The sequence below is a fragment of the Solanum pennellii genome, chromosome 8 (assembly GCF_001406875.1).
Source record: "Solanum pennellii chromosome 8, SPENNV200".
NCBI lineage: Eukaryota > Viridiplantae > Streptophyta > Magnoliopsida > Solanales > Solanaceae > Solanum > Solanum pennellii.
The window spans coordinates 58,140,934-58,158,516 of NC_028644.1; the positions used below are offsets into that span (position 1 = coordinate 58,140,934).

The 17,583-nt window shown below is 37.3% G+C and overlaps 1 protein-coding gene across 1 annotated transcript in view; it reads right to left on the bottom strand.

Annotated features, from left to right (window-relative positions):
• The window catches only part of LOC107027034 (54S ribosomal protein L24, mitochondrial-like), a 27,678-nt gene extending 13,133 nt beyond the window's left edge, over positions 1 to 14,545 (bottom strand). Inside the window, exons 1-2 of the mRNA XM_015228194.2 lie at positions 14,362 to 14,545; positions 6,345 to 6,590 (exon numbers count right to left, since the gene is read on the bottom strand). Of these exons, the coding sequence (XP_015083680.1) occupies positions 6,345 to 6,544 (200 nt within the window). The 5' untranslated portion in view covers positions 6,545 to 6,590; positions 14,362 to 14,545. The remainder of the gene's footprint in view (positions 1 to 6,344; positions 6,591 to 14,361) is intronic.
• Between the last annotated feature and the right edge of the window lie 3,038 nt (positions 14,546 to 17,583).

The following is a 17,583-nucleotide window of genomic DNA, read 5'->3' on the forward strand; positions in this document are numbered from 1 at the left end:
ATGCTTAATATGAGGTAAAGATAAGGGTTAGGAAAGCAACACACGTAGCCGGACCAAGGTGCGGAGTGAGATTTTCTAGATGCCGGACCAAGGATTTAGAAATACATAACTTATCACTTTGCATGCAAGATACTAGGAAAGAATTGTTATAGTTAGAATTATCGAGTTATGAACCTGTGGGGAACACGTAAACCCTTGTTACTTTGATTAACTGATTAAAACCCAACTTTCAAACCCATTAAGTGTCTCTTTTAATTTCGCTAGTTATTTTTAATCATTAGGAAATACAAAACCCCCTTTTTATGTTTTTACTTTCTAAGGAAGTCATCAACCGAACAATAGTAATAAACAAGTTGAAGTTAAGTCTAGACTATTTTCCTCGTGGGAACGATCCCAACCTCACTAGTTGGGTTATTTACTTGACGCGACCGCTTTACTTCTCATTTGAGAAGTCAGTTTGAGCGTATCACCTGGTCAAATGGTCTAAAGTCACACTCCCTAAATCACTAGGCGGGCTCAGTGTAGTAAAAAGCGCAGAAAAGCACGCTTAAAGCGTGCTTCATAGCGAGGCGACCCTTGTGTGTTTCTTTATCTTTAAGCGAGGCGATTTGAAAAAAGCTCTCGCTTCAGATGAAGAAGCGAGAGCGACCCTAAGGCAAAAGCGCAATAAAGCGTGCTTTTTATAAAAAAAAAGCGACAATTAGGGTTTTTTAAAAAAAAATTAGGTTTTTTTTTTTTAAAAAAATCTGAAATATAACCTTATTTCTCTCCTCACGACTCTTCTTTTACGACTCTTTCCCTTCTTTCTCTCCTCACTACTCTTCTTTCACGATACTTCTTTCCCTTCTTTCTCTCCTGACGATCTCGACTGAGGCTGCCTCTCTCTTCAACCTCGACTGCGACTGCAGGTAACTTTTTGTTCATCTCTTTTTTAGCCAATGTTTATTAGTTCATCTCTATGAGTTTCTTTTCTCCTGAAATATGCAATCTTCGCTTGTGCTTCATCTCTTCATCTCTCTGAGTTTCGACTGCTCTAGTTTCTTCTTCTTCTTCTTTTCCTCTCTTCATCTCTGCTGCAATCTGCTTTGTTTCTGATTACTGACTGCTGCCTCCTCTGTTATTTTGTTTTTCAATTCTTTTGCTTTTTTTTCATTTTTATTTTGTGATCAGTGTGTATGCTAGCAGCCTTTTTTATTATTTTTTGAAACTTCCTTTTTGTTTGTAGTATTTAGTGAACTTGTATTTTCTCATTCAAGATGTCACAAAAGAGGGATCCGGCTTGGGCATATGGAACTCCTATGGGTAGTAACACAAAAGTCAAATGTATCTTTTGTGATGTGACATACAATGGCGGAATCTTTCGTCACAAAAGGCATCTCATGGGTGGCTATAGAGATGTAAAAGTATGTCTGAAAGTCCCTAATAAAGTGAGGGAAGAGATCAAAGAAAATATGTTGAAGAAAAATGAGTTTAAAACTCAAATAAACCATGAAGCATCCATGGTTAATCTTGTTGATAATGATGAAATGGATGATGATGAATTTGAAGTGAATATGTCAATGCCAATGGGGCATCCCTCAAAGCAACAAAGGATGCCTTCAAGTAGTGGGAGTGGGTCTTCCATCAATAGCACCGTCAAGGGTCCTTTGAATCTCTATTTCTCGCAAAAATCAAACGAAAAGAGACAAGGTGAACCTTTTGACTTAGAATCTTCTAGAAAGATTTTGAGGGTTTGAGGGATCGTGCTGTATCTGCTTTTGCTAGGTGGATGTATGATGCAGGACTTCCTTTCAATTGTGTTAACTACACAGATAGTTTTGGTGAATTCATTGAGGCAGTCGGCCAATATGGCCCTGGAATGAAGCCTCCCACTTTATCATGAGGTAAGAGTTCCTTTTCTAAAAAAGGAGGTGGAGAGGACAAATAAGATAGTAGAAGAACATAAGGTTCAATGAAAACGTATGATTGTTCCATTATGATGGATAAATGGACAGCAAGGAATGGGAAAATGGTCATTAATGTTTTGGTGAACTCTCCAAGAGGGAGTGTATTTCTTGAATCTTATGATGCTAGTAACTCTTCTACCGACTCTAATAAGATGTTTAATTTTTTTGAGAAGACTATCATGAAGGTAGGGCAGGAATATGTGGTACAAGTTGTGACTGATAATGCAAGTGAGAACGAAAAAGCAGGTAACATGTTGAAGGGAGTGTTCCCACATATTTTCTGGACTCCTTGTGCTGCTCACTGTATCAACTTGATGTTTGGTGATATTTTCAAACAAGCTCCGTAATCTACAGGTGAACTTGAGTCTTGATATTTAATTTGCTTTTTTAAACTTCATGTTAGATTTCTTTACATTTTAACTGACATTTTTTGACAGTTTTTGGCAAGACTGTTAAGATACATGCTTATATCAATCAAAGGGCATTGTTGTTGAATATGATGAGGAGATATACAAAGCAAAGAAATTTGGTAAAATTCGCCAAGACAAGATTCGCAACAGCTTTTTTTGACTTTGTATAGTTTTTATAAGCAAAAGAAAAATTTGAGAAATTTGTTTATGTCAACCGAATGGAATGAGAGTATTTATTCAAAGGATCCTCTTGGTAAAGAAGTTGCGAGACATATCATTAGTCCATTTTTTTGGAATGACGTTGTTCAAGCACTCAGAGTTGGTGGTCCTTTATTCATGTACTCCGTATGGTAGATGGGGAGAAAAAACCACCAACGAGTTACATTTATGAAGCCATGGATAGGGCCAAAGAAAGTATTGAAAAGGCATTCAATTATGATACAAGGAAATATCAAAGTGTTTTTGAAATCATTGATGCAAGGTGGACAGATCAACTTCATCAGCCTTTGCATGCAGCGGGACACATTTTGAACCCAGGGCTCTATTATAAAAATAATGACATGAATACTTTAACTGAAGAAGTGTGGCAAGGATATCATAAATGTGTTGAGAAGATGATCCCAGATAAAACTTTGCAAGACAAAATAGGGGAGGAGCTTGGTGTGTACATGAAAGCGGATGGCCTACTTGGAATTAATCAGCCATTAGAGCTAGAACCTTGAGGTCACCAGGTGAGAATTTCATCTTTTAATTGTTTACAACTTCAACTTTTAAGTTATTACACATCTTTTAAAATAACTCTTCTACAGTTGAATGGTGGATGCAATATGGTCATAATGTCCCAAACTTGCAACAATTTGCTATAAGAGTACAAAGTTTAACTTGTAGCGCATCCGGTTGTGAGAGAAATTGGAGCGTGTATGAACATGTGAGGAACTACATTACATTAATACATTATTACTAATTTAATTGATATCTTAATCATCCCAAGTCCTCCTATTAATTACTTTCTACTATGTGCAGATTCATAGTAAAAAGAGAAATAGGCTGGAGTTGACACGCCTCAATGATCTAGTGTTCATCAAATATAATAGAACATTGGCGCGTCGTTACAAGGCTCGTAATACCATTGATCCAATTTTGTTGGATAGTATTGATGAGGCAAATGAATGGTTAACTGGAGCACCACAAGATCACCAAGATGAAGAAGTGTACGAAGGAGAAAGTCTCACTTATGGTGATGATTCTGTGGCAAGTGGTGTTGAGGAGAATATTTATAGTTTTAGGGGGAGTACATTAAGGGGCAAGGAAAGAGAAGTTGAAGGTTCTAGTTCAAGTCGAAACCTTGTTGATGAGCCTTCTGATGATGAAGAAGATGATGACCAAGTAGAACCCTTGGTTATGGCACTTGAAGAGTTTGAGGATCTTGTTGAAGAATAGGAGTTTGAATCTTTGTGATTTAATTATGTTTTTGATTTTTTGTTTTATATGTTATGACTTATGAGTATTATTGACTATGTAATTTCTTTCAATCTAAGACTATATTACCTCTATTTAGTTATTCAATATTTTTTTTATTTTTATACTAAATGTCGCTTTTTTTAAAAAAAAAAAAGCACGCGCTTCGCTTCACGCTTCTCGCTTATGTGAAGCAAGCCCTCGTCGCTTTTTTCCGCTTCTCGCTTCCCAAAACACTAGGCGGGCTTGGGGTAAAAGTCTTAGCATTACATAACATGTTTACGTTTATGAAATGCCTCAGGAGACTCAACCAGGATGACGCTGGCTTATGGAATTAGATGAACACTGCTAAGTTGGGAGAGTTAAGCATTGTTGCACCTAACCTATGAGATCACTCCATGGCACAAGGCTCTGGAAACACATAAACATCCTATGGGAAGCTTTCTCTAATAACACTGATTTCTAGGTGGGAGGTGGACCAACATAAATTTTGGACTGACAAATGGCTGAGGACAGTACACTAAAGGAAAGTATTCCCAAATATGTTCCTTGCTGCAGGCAATCTAGACTCTCTTATTTGTCATAATAGAGAAGTCAACACTTGGAACCCCAGTCTTAGGAGGAACCTAAATGGATTGGGAGATAGATGATCTCATTGACATGCTGAAAACATTAGAGAGACAACCCCTAGATAAAAGACAAACTGAAGTGGAACAACTCTGGGGAAAGTCTTTACACTGTTAAGATAAGGTATGATGTGTGCTCAAACAGTATGATGATTGACTTATGGCCCTGAAAACTAGTTTCAAAAACAAAAGTTCCACCAAAAGTGTTGGTTGGCTCTAAAGGGTGTTTGCCTCACCCAAGACAACCTAACTAGAAGGAACTTTCAACTAGCAAATAGATGTTTCATGTGCTAGCCAGATGCTAAATCCATTAACCACCTGCTCCTTCACTGTCATGTGGCCACTGACAGCTGGAATCTGTTTTTAAACATTTTTTGGATTGAAATGGGAGGTGCCTTAGTCGATAAGAGATGCCTATGTGAGCAGAGCTCAACGGAAGTTAGCAAGTCCATCTGAAACATAGTGCCTGCAAGAATTTTCTGGTGTACTAGGATTGAGAGGAATCACAGATGCTTCGATTGTGTATCAACTTCAACAGGATTTTGAAGGCTAGATGTTTGGTTAGCCTCTTTAGTTAGGCTAAACTTTCCCTTGTTAATAATCTTGATGTTTTTGGGGATTTTGTCAGCTCACTAGTTTTGTAGTACTTTAATTGTATACACGCTGACAAACATTTGTTTTGTAATCCCTTTGTATTTTCTTGATGCCTTTAATGATATTCTACATCATTGACAGAAAGAACTCTTTCAACATCTTTGTGATTATTTCATGTCTATATGGAGGAGTCTCCTGCCCTCACTGTAGAAGCTGGTAAGCTATGGTTGATATGCCTGCCTTATGAGAAAAAACAAAGGAAAAGGAGGGGACTGGGAAAGGTAGGCTGATAAAATGGCTGGTTAACTACTTTCTTTGAGGTGATTAACTTTTTATCTTCTCATACTGTTCCACGTTGAAACAGGTTGAGGAGTTATCTTCTTTGGATCTTGATGAGCTCAACAGTCTTAGGTAAATTAATTCTGCCACTTGAGCATTAGTCATATGTTTGTGGCCTGTGGGAACAATTTATTCTCAGAGGCTTCAAACTTGCATTTCTCCAACTTCTCCAAAAAAGGAAATAATAATTAATCTTCTGATATTTTTGCAGGTCTGTGTATGGCTTGATATTCCTTTTCAAATGGCGTCCTTATGAGAAAAGATGATCGCCTTGTGATCAAGGACCCGAACCCAAACTTATTATTTGCTAGTCAGTTCAAATGCCTTTACATGATCTATGTGGTTGAACTACTAGGAGTTCCCTTGCACTATGACATGAAACTCTCTTGATGATGTGAAACAGGTGATAAACAATGTCTTTGCTACCCAAGCAATCCTTTCAATTCTCCTGAATTCTCATAGTCTCGAGCAGAACAAGACAAAATCACTTTTGTCTATAAATAAATTGTTTGAAGTGGTTGCCACTGTATTCATGGTAAGCAGTTATAAAAGATGACTTCCATATTTACACTGTAAAACAAAAGATGTTTTCTGATAACAACTTCACACCCCTTAGGAGACTTCACTTTTAGAACTACATTTTACAGTCACACCCAACTTCCAGTTTACCACAAACTTCCAAAAAATAAATGTACATTTTCCATGAAAACTATTTAAACCACTATGTTTGACAGACTAGCATCAAATATAGTGCCATTGACAACTATAAAACAAACAACTAATAATATCTTTCAATTGAGGGGATGGGAGAATGGAGATATTCCTAAACATATCTAATGTGAAGTAAAAAATCAGAAGAACATTCAAGCAAGGATATCACAGAATCTACAGAGCACAACAAATCAAAATCTCACATTTAGCCTAGAATAGAAAATCGCTTTTCAAATTGAGATGAAGAAGAAGAAACTCACGTATTTCCACCTTTCTCACTGACCCGATTGCCAAACTGAATGTGACGGCCAGCGAAGAGGCCACGCTGAGCACGACCCATGACAACTTTTGCATTTGGCACGCATTTATCAAGCCGTTCATTAACTCCAGATGCCAAGTTCTTCTCTCCACCTATATTCTTCACTATCTTTTTCATCATTTCCTTGGATCTAAACGCCATTTCTTCTCCAGAATTTTGATGGAATTTGAGGTTTAGGGTTTTAGAGCTGAAACTTGAAGTTCAAAATTAGTACTATATGTTTCTATTTTATTCCTGCACAATAATTTTCCAAATCGCTCTTGGTAAATCTTGAGTATATGTTTTATTTGCATCTAAGTATTTTAAAGTAAATAGAATAGTTTTTTTTATAAACTCGTTATAAAGTGGTCATATATTTTATGATTACTATTTAAGTGTACATGTCTTGTACTTGTATATTGCGTTAATTAATAATAAATATATGTAAAATTGAAAAACAAATTGTGAACGTTATATTATCAAGCACAAAAAAGTTTTTAAGAAAATAACGTAAATTTTTTAATATAGAACCAACTAGTTCCAAACTAATGTCAACAACTAAACCGAAGTCTAGGACAAATCAAACAAATATACTTTGTTACAAACTAACGCCAACAGTTAAACCAAATTAAAGCTAAGTGGCAACAACACTAGACGGACACAAATCAAGCTAACAAAAAAATCAATTTTATCATCAATAGTATCTACTAGTGTTGATACTTATGCTTAACAAAAACATTATCACCAAATTAAAGCTAAGTGTCCACACAAGATGGATATAAATTGATCTTGCAAGAAATCCATTTTATCATCAATAGGATCAACTAGTGTTGACACTTGTGCTAAACAAACTCATATCACCAAATTAAAGCTAAGTTTCAACACTAGGTGGACATAAATTGATCTTGCAAGAAAATCAATTTTGTCATAGTTTCAACAATTGTTATCACTTATGTTACACAAACACATTATCAGCAAATGTCAACACTAGGTGGACACAATTCGATTTTGCAAGAAACCAATTTTGTCATCAATGGAATCAAATAGTTTTGATAGTTAGGTTTAACAAACACATTATTACCAAATTAAAGCTAAGAGACAACACTAGGTGAACACAAATTGATCTTGCAAGAAATTTAATTGTCATTAATAGGATTAACTAGTATTGGTACTTATACTAAACAAACTCATTATCACTAAAGCACACTATAAAAAATCAAACAAACTCTAAGCAAAATACAAGTGTATTGAATCAAAAAGATAGTCTAGAATACAATAATTACGATTTTCTAAGAAATAATATATTGGCTTTTTTTTAACTAAGGAGATGGAGAGGTTGGCGCCAATAGGCTCGACTTTGTTGGATATTGGAACCTTTAATTGAACTGTATCTCTACACTTACAACTTGTTCCCTATACATGAAATTGAAGCAAGTATAATGTTAAAACTTTTAGTCCAAAACTGAATCTTAAGGAGCCAAAAGAAACAATAAAAGATGAAATTTTGCATAAAGATTCAAGAATGATTGACAAAAAGAAGACACTCCATATAGAGAGCAAGATGTGCATCATAAATAAAGTAAATTGTTGGAGAATTTTGATTGTTACAAAAAACCCAATACCTAACTCCACGCAAAAGGACAAATATTGTATTTATTATTAGCAAACATATAATAAATGCCAACCTTTGACATGTCCTTCATTAAATAATTTTCTACCTTAAAGAACATCCATTTGTTGTCCATAATTGACCATCTTAATTTCTTTTATAGTAGGATATACTATATTTTAAATTTTAATACTCAATTTTATTTTTTATTTTTTATGAAGTAAGTAGATACATTTAAAAGCATCAAGAAGATGCAAGCTTTAAAATGATAGATTAGTTAAGCTCGTAAGAAAAGAATTTGTAGCCTCTTTCTAAATTATAGAGCTAATAAAATCCAAGAAGAGTTCTATATTATTTAAGGTGGTCAATTTGGACCAACTTAATAACAGATAGTATTAAATAAATAGTATAAAATAATATTAGTATTTACTGTGTACTAATCCTAGTCCTATTAGGATTAGTACTCCTTAATCCTAGTCCTATTAGGATTAGTACTCCTTCCTATATCTCCTATATATATCTCCCATGTATTCCCTTAACACTTGAATACAATCAATATTCCTTCATGGTATCAAGAGCCAGAAAACCTAGATCTTCTTTTCTCTAGTTTTTTTTTTCTCTCTTTAGGGCACCGATCGTTCCCTCTCTTCTCTTGGGCGGCGGCAGCCATGACAACCGAGGTGGATCCTCTCGATTCACTTCCTTCTGGCGTTAAACTCCTTCTCAGGCATCTTCATGCCCTGATTCCCGAAAAATTATCAGACATAAATTACCCTACATGGAAAATCACCGTTCTTACAGCCCTTGAGGCCAATTACCTTCTCAAATACGTCGATGGAAGCACAGAACCGCCGCCGGCAGTCATCACCGCCACGGACAAATCAGAAAAAACCAATCCGGCCCATGCCGCCTGGAAAGCCGTGGATGGCCAGATCCGATCATGTTTGATTGCGGTCATCTCTCCCACGGTTCAGAAACACGTCCGATCCTACACAACTGCTTCAGCCCTGTGGACGGCCCTCGCAACACGCTATGCATCAATTTCCCACTCTCATATTTTTCAATTGCGTGATCGTCTCCACACAATTACCAAAGGCACGAAAACTATGGCGGAGTATTTAGACGAGGTCTCCACCATCATCACAGCCCTCGACACCGTGAACGAAATCATTCCCGAAAAAGATCTCGTCATGTGCGTCGTTCGGGGGCTCCCATCAGCTTACTCCTCCATTAAACAGGCAGTTCGCATCAGTCCAACGCCCGTTGACCTGGCTACTCTCTCCTCGTGGCTAAAAAGTGAAGAAATCAACGTGGATCTGGAGAGCAAACTTCTTCTCCGAGAAGCCGCTGTTATGGAGCCGGCCACCGCCCTCACCGCAAGCCAGAACTATCGCGGGGGGCGTGGTGGCGGCCGGCAGGGGAGCCGCGGCGGCTACGGCAGAAACAGCGGAGGCCGCGGGCGCGGCGGTCGGCAGGGCAGTCGTCCGCCGTACGACGGTCAGCAGCACGGCAGCAACAACAGCCTGCACTCCTTCGGCAGCGGCGGGCAGTCATCTTCCAGCGGCGGGCAGGGCACTTACGAGCGGGATCGTCCAACTTGTCAAATCTGTCAGAAAACAGGACACACCGCTGTTCGTTGCTGGTTTCGGTATGAGGAGAGCCGAAATAGTGATAACCGTGCCAATTATGCATCTCAAGCCGGCCCTTCCTCTGAATGGCTGTTGGATACTGGGGCCAACATGCACGTTACTTCTGATCTATCCAAGCTTAACGCTCCAAATCCATATCATGGCTCCAATGGTATTACTGTTGGCAACGGTGAGTCCCTTAATATTTCTCACACTGGCACGGGTACCATTAAAACCCCCACCGCTATCTTTCACCTAGGTAACCTTACCCACGTCCCTTCTATTAAATCCAATCTCCTTTCAGTTCACCAATTCACAAAAGACAATAATTGCTCACTCTTGTTCACCTCTAATGATTTTCAGATCCTAGACAATACTACCAAGAGGGTGATTTTTCAGGGCCCCTGTGAGCATGGTCTGTACGTTCTTCCTGGCACAAGTTCGTCTGCCCACCCAGTTTCAGAAAGCGTTCCTGTGGCTCCGGTGGCTCTTTCGGCTGATGGCCACAGTCTGTTGTGGCACAGTCGTCTGGGTCACCCGTCTACTCAAATAATAAATTCTTTAATGTCTCAATTAGGTTTTTCTTCCATTCATGTAAACAATTGTGACTCCTGTTCAATTGCTAAATCTCATAAATTACCTTTTACTTTATCTGAGAAGCGTACAACTGCACCTTTTCAACTTATTCATTCTGACCTATGGGGTCCTACTGCTGTTCCTTCATTTGCTGGTTTTCGCTATTATATTTGTTTTGTGGATGATTTTACAAAATACACTTGGTTGTACCCACTAAAACACAAATCACAGGCATACACCACCTTTGTCACTTTTGAAAAAATGGTCAAAACACAATTCAATTCTCATGTTAAACTTTTTCGAAGTGACAATGGAAAGGAATATGTCAATAACATCTTTGGCCAGTTTCTGCAATCCCTGGGAATTATACATCAAACCTCCTGTCCATACACTCCCGAACAGAATGGGGTGGCTGAGCGTAAGCATCGCCATCTCATTGAAACGGTGGTTACTCTTCTACATCAATCTCATCTCCCTGTCTCCTTTTGGGTAGAAGCTCTAGCCACCGCAAACTACCTCATTAACAGAATGCCCAGTCACACTCTCTCCAACAAATCACCCTATCAACTCCTTTACCAAGAACTTCCCAATTATACCAACCTCCGCGTCTTTGGGTGTCTTGCCTACCCTTGGCTACGCCCTCATATTACTCACAAATTACAACCCCGATCCCGTCCTTGTATTTTTTTGGGCTATCATCCTACCTCCAAGGGTTATCGCTGTCTTGACCCACAAACTCATAAAGTCTACATATCTCGTCATGTCAAATTTGTCGAAAATGAGTTTCCCTACGAGTCTATTTCCTCCTCCACAAATACATCATTCATTGGCGTCCTTCCCCTTTTTCCAACATACTCACAGGGTCCCTCACCACCTTCCCCCACACCTCCACCCACTACCCAACCACCCCTCATCACCCCTTCGACCGTCACCCACAATACACCCGCAACCACCACCCACACTCACAACCAACCCGAACCACCCCATACCCACAACATCTCCAGCCCGATCCGTTTTGGGTCCTTCCCGGCCACCCCCGAATCACCACCGCCCGTGCCACCCCCCAATACTCATCCCATGTTAACCCGTGGCAAAGCCGGTATCTTTAAACCCAAAACCTTTCAGGCTACCATACTACCAAATACACCCCTTCCCGATAGTGAACCAACAACCTACTCTGTTGCCTCAAAAAATGCTTATTGGCGTCATGCTATGGATGACGAGTTTAAGGCTTTGACTGATCAGAAAACTTGGGTTCTTGTACCTAAGCCCCATGGGCGGCACCCAGTGGGCTGTAAATGGGTGTACAAAATTAAACACAATGCAGATGGCAGTATTTCCAGGTACAAGGCTCGTTTGGTTGCTAAAGGCTACAATCAGGAGTATGGGCTTGATTACTCCGAGACATTCAGTCCTGTTATTCGGCAGGAAACCATTCGCCTGGTACTGTCACTCGCCGTGCGCAACAATTGGCTCATCAATCAGTTGGATGTTTCCAATGCTTTTCTTCATGGCATGCTTGATGAAACTATCTACATGACGCAACCACCGGGCTATGTTGATCCCCGCTTCCCTCAACATGTTTGCAAACTCCAGAAGTCTCTGTATGGGCTCAAGCAAGCCCCCCGTGCTTGGTACACACGTCTGAAAACGTTCCTCCAGGGACTCGGCTTCACGTGTTGCGTACACGACACGAGTCTGTTTACTCGACATTCAGCACACGGTACAGTCATTCTTCTTGTCTATGTAGATGATATCATTATTACAGGCTCTACTGCAGCTCTCATTCAGGATGTCACTCGAGCTATGCATACTACCTTCAAAATGAAGGACCTTGGCCCGTTACATTATTTTCTGGGAATGGAGGTTTCTCGGACAGGCAACGGCTTGTTTCTTCATCAGTCAAAATATGCTCGAGATCTGTTGCAGAAAGCTGGACTGGAAAAATGCACCAGTCAACCAACACCGATGGCAGTCTCTTCGTCTACGAATGGAGCCGACACCCCCTTTGCCGATATCACCCACTTCCGCAGCCTCATTGGGGCTCTACAGTATCTGGCCATTACCCGTCCTGACATCCAGTTTGCTGTCAACCGAGTTGCTCAGCGCATGCATCAACCAAGTGAACATGATTACCATTGTCTAAAACGCATTCTCAGGTACATTTTTGGCACTCTTGGTCGTGGTTTACTCATTCGACCCGGGGACTTGGAGCTTCGGGGTTTCTCAGATTCAGATTGGGCGAATGATAAAAATGACAGAAAATCTACATCGGGGTTTCTCGTTTTTTTGGGGCCGAACCTGATCTCCTGGTGTACAAAAAAACAACCCAAGGTCTCTCGGTCCTCGACTGAAGCTGAATACCGCGCCCTTGCTCTTCTTGCTGCTGAGACCATGTGGGTCACATATATTCTTCGCGAACTCCGCGCCACTCACACTGTTCCTGCTCTCTATTGTGACAACAAATCAACCATCTGTGTGGCCAAGAATTCCGTCCTACACACCAGAATGAAGCATGTTGATACCGATTGTCTCTTTGTTCGCGATGAAGTTCAGGCCGGCACCATGACTGTGCAGTATGTACCCACTGAAGAACAACCGGCTGATATTCTCACCAAGCCTCTCCCGAGCCGACAGCACGATTACCTCAGTTCCAAGCTTCCGTTCGCTTCCGCTCAGCTCAGCTTGAGGGGGGATAATAACAGATAGTATTAAATAAATAGTATAAAATAATATTAGTATTTACTGTGTACTAATCCTAGTCCTATTAGGATTAGTACTCCTTAATCCTAGTCCTATTAGGATTAGTACTCCTTCCTATATCTCCTATATATATCTCCCATGTATTCCCTTAACACTTGAATACAATCAATATTCCTTCACAACTAAAAAGGCTAACTATACATTTGCTTAGCAAAAGATTTCTAGGATTTGAAATTCCATCAAAACATTTTTGTTCCTCCATGTCTATGAACACCAAAAGATTGCACCAAGGATCATCATCGACATATGCCTTTGTCAACTTCCTGTGAACTCCAACTTTCAAGAGCATCGACTCCTCAATTTTTATAAAAAAAAATTACGACATCACATGTTTGTCATTGCAACTGTCAACAAAAATGCGTAGTCCTTTTTAAGATAAAAGACTTTTTCATTTTTTTATGAAGGATATTTGTCAATATTGTTTGTACTTTGTGTTATATTTTTCCTTTGTTCTCTTTAATTAATAAATAATTTTAAAAAATGAGGAGAGCTTACTTACATGTGGCCAAATTTATAAGATCATTAGGTTACTCAAGATTGGAAAATTAGAAAAGTGATTAGTGAATATTGATTTCAATTGGTATAATGATTAAGCGTTCATTAATCCTTGATTAACAGTAGTTATAATTCTCTCGATGAACTTAATTGTGGCTATCACTATTCAATCAATTTACTGGACAAACTCAAAATTTGATCGTATTTTTTATTTTTTATTTTTATTGGATAAGTCTTGTGAACTAAATTTTGAGGTTGAGCTATACTCAGAATTCACTTATCTTCATGGTGTCGAAGTTAGACTCATTCTCTTTCATAATGTCAGACCTCATGTTACGCTATGCACGCTCTAATTAATCATGAGTACTCGTGTTTTTCACCTGTACTCACAAAATGTTTTAAGTTTGAACTCATCCCACACCGAAGGTTAGGTATCTTCTTGTGTGTCCTATAATCTTAAAGAGGCATTTTCACTGTAGTTTCAAGGGAATGATTGTCTCGTTCCGAAGGACCAATAGGCTTGATCATAAACACAATGTAATGTTTAGGACCTTCCACAGACAGCCAACCCCCCCCCCCAAACAAAAACAAGTCTGACAGAGCAATCTCCAGGCCTTTCACAGCCCACTAAAACAAGTCTGATAGAGCAATCCATCTAACAACAATGCAAAAATTGAAAAATAAGGCAAAAAGATGCAACTTGTAAGTAAGAGAAAGTGAATAAAACAATTAGATAAGGAGAAAAACACATCGATCCAAATTCAACTAACACATTTCTAGACGTAGCTACCAGAATGCAACAACAACACTTATTTTTATCAGCACATTAACATAAAACCAACTAAATGTGCAAAAATCAAACACATCCCAAATGAAACAAAAAACAAATTTGACAGATTATGACGTACCTGTGGATTAGCGACGGAGGTCTTCAACTGTGGAGTAGCGACGGAGGGTCGATGGCTTAACGGAGGTCTTCGACTGTGGAGTAGCGACGGAGGGTCGATGGTTGAACGGAGGTCTTCGACTGTGGAGCGACGGAGGGTCGATGGCTGAACGGAGGTCTTCGACTGTGGAGCGGCGGCGGCGGCTTAACCTCAGCTTAGGGGATCTTTTTTTTGAGAAAGAGGGGTTCGTGACTGAAATGGGGAGAGTGTAAAACATTAAAATCATGTTTTCACCATTTTTCGCAATTATTAATATTACTAGTAAAATTATTAACGTTGGAAAAATTATGCAACAAAGTAAATTTATATTATTTAATTATTCATCATAACTATAGTTTGCTATAATTATCACTCGCAACTAACATTATACATTAATTACGCAGGCTGACTTCGACTTTGTATAATTAGTCATGTTAGTATATGTATAATTCGCCAGAATATACAAATACAATATATATATAATATACAATTATTTAACCTATATACATATACAATTCAACTCTCTCCCACTTTCTGCCCTCTCTCGCTCGCCTCTCTTCTCCCTCTCCCAATCTCGCTCGCCACTCTCCTTCGTCTCCCAATCTCGTTTGCCCTATATACAAATGTATATGTATAATATACAATTATATACATATACAATTCGCCTCTCTCCCACTCTCTTTCCTCTCTCGTTCACCTCTCTCCTCCCTCTCTCGATCTCGCTCGCCTCTCTTTTCCCTATCCAGTCTCACTCGTCTCTCTCCTCCCTCTCTCAATCTCTCTTGCCATATATACAAATACATATGTATAATATACAATTATCTAACCAATATTCATATACAATTCACCTTTCTCCCATTCTTTTCCCCCTCTCTCGCGCCTCTCTCCTACTCCTATTATCTAACCAATATTCATATACAATTCACCTTTCTCCCACTCTTTTCCCCCTCTCTCGCACCTCTCTCCTCTCTCTCTCTCCCAGTCTCACTCATCTCTCTCCTCTCTCCTCCATATAACATGTAGCTACAAATTGTAATTATTAAACTATAGCTATGGAGAGTAATTAATTATTTTTAAGTAGCTATATGTGAAAGTTTCCCGATATTTTATATCATGAAATTTAAAAAATAACATAACTAAAACACTATACTCTCTTTATTTCAATTGTTAAGATGTTTCACATCCTTTAAGAAAAAAGATTCAGACATAAATTAAATATAATTTTCCATTTTTTTCGTATTCATTATCATCAAATTTATAATTAAAATAATTAAATATTAATTAGTAACTAATTCCAATACCAACTAATGACATGATTTCAATTTTCGTGCATGACATAAAAAAAATATACATTATATTGCAGGAATCAACGTTAGTCGTTAGGAAACAAAAGACATGATTTCAATTTTCTTGCATGACAACTTTATCATAGTTATTATGCTACTATATATGTTCTTTCTTCATTTTTAATTATTATGATTTTTTTTAAAGTTAAATTATAAGAATTTTGATTCATATTTTACGATATATTTTTTTATCATATTAATATGTAAAATAGTACGATTTTTAATACTTTTCGTATAATTTTTTAATATCTAAATTTTTTAAAAAATATATCAAATTAATGCAATCTAATTTAACTATAAAAATTAGTCAAATTAACTTTCGAAAAACGTAATATGACATATAAAAGTGAAAGCGAGGAGTAATATAATTTATTTTTTGTTTACTTATTGGTTAGATTGTGTTTTGGTGTATATCAATATAAAAAATTTGACTTTTAGTATTAATGACAAAAAAATTTCACTTCATATATATTTTTTCTCCTTCATTGTTAATGTAATGTGGCGAAATGGTCTGGTGGACCCTTGTACTTGTATGAGTTTGTATTCTGAACTTTTTTATTTGACTTTTTGTCAACTAAAATCTTAAGTTCAATTAAAATGAAATTTTTGAACTCCTTCAACCATGTGTATAGCTCACTCTCCCTAACATAAATGACATGTCATATCCACATCATATATGTTAATGTCATGTCATAATATATTTTTTAACATTTTTTAAAAATTATTAACTAAATATGACATTCAAATAAAAGATAAAAATTATATAGATTTCAATTTTTTTTAAAAAAAATAATAATTATTTCTCTCACTTTTCCTCAACCTACAACCTCCAATAAAAAGAAAAAATGAAAATTCTAAATTTAGTCTCAAATGATGAATCAATTTCCTTCTTCCTTTTTTTAATGGACCATGCCCATTTATTCGTAAAAAATAAAAAGTTAAAATAACTTAAATACACAACTATAAGTTTTATATTCTCTAATTTTCCCTTCTTTTTTTAAATATTACATAATTCCCTTTTTTTTTTTTAGTAGAAGTGTATAGATACATAATATTCTCTCTCCTATAATACACAATTACCCAATATAATGCCTATTTTTTCTCCATTAAAACACTCAATCTTCTAAATCAGTTTTTGGATTTTGAATTATTAATTTTAATTAAAACACCCAATTTTGAAATTTTGAATTTCAAAATTCAAAAAATTTGAAATTTCAAAAATCTGGACAATTTCTCTTTCTTGCTTCATCACGTTTCCAGTTCTTCTTTCTCCATCATCGTCTTTCTTCTTCTTAACCCAACATCTTTTATTGGTTTCTTCTTATTCTTCTTAATCCATCATCGTCTTTCTTCTTCTTAACCCAGCATCTTTTATTGGTTTCTTCTTTTTCTTCTTAATCCATCATCAGTTCTTCTTTTCTTCACTTTTTTGTTTTGGTTAATTGTTCTATTACATTATAGTAATGGATCCGTTAATTAATAGAAGGATATATTGATTCCGACGATGAAAATTGGAAAGAAAATAGAAAGAAGTCTTTGCATGATCCTATGAATCTTCAGAAGGATTCAAACAAAGACTCTGGCGAAACATCAAAATCAAAGGTTGTCAAAATACAACAAAAAAAAGAAAAAAGAAGCAGCAAACATTGTTGTTAGGCCTACATTGTTTCGGGTTTGTATTTTTGTACTTTAAACTGTTGTTGAAATTATTAAAAATTTTCAGGAATCCAATATGTATCAAAAAATCATGAAAATTATTATCATGTATCAGACAATAGGTTTAATACATGAGTACTAAGTGGATTATAATGTTTAGTCTATGCTTTGACACATGAACTAGATGTGTATCATATGATTT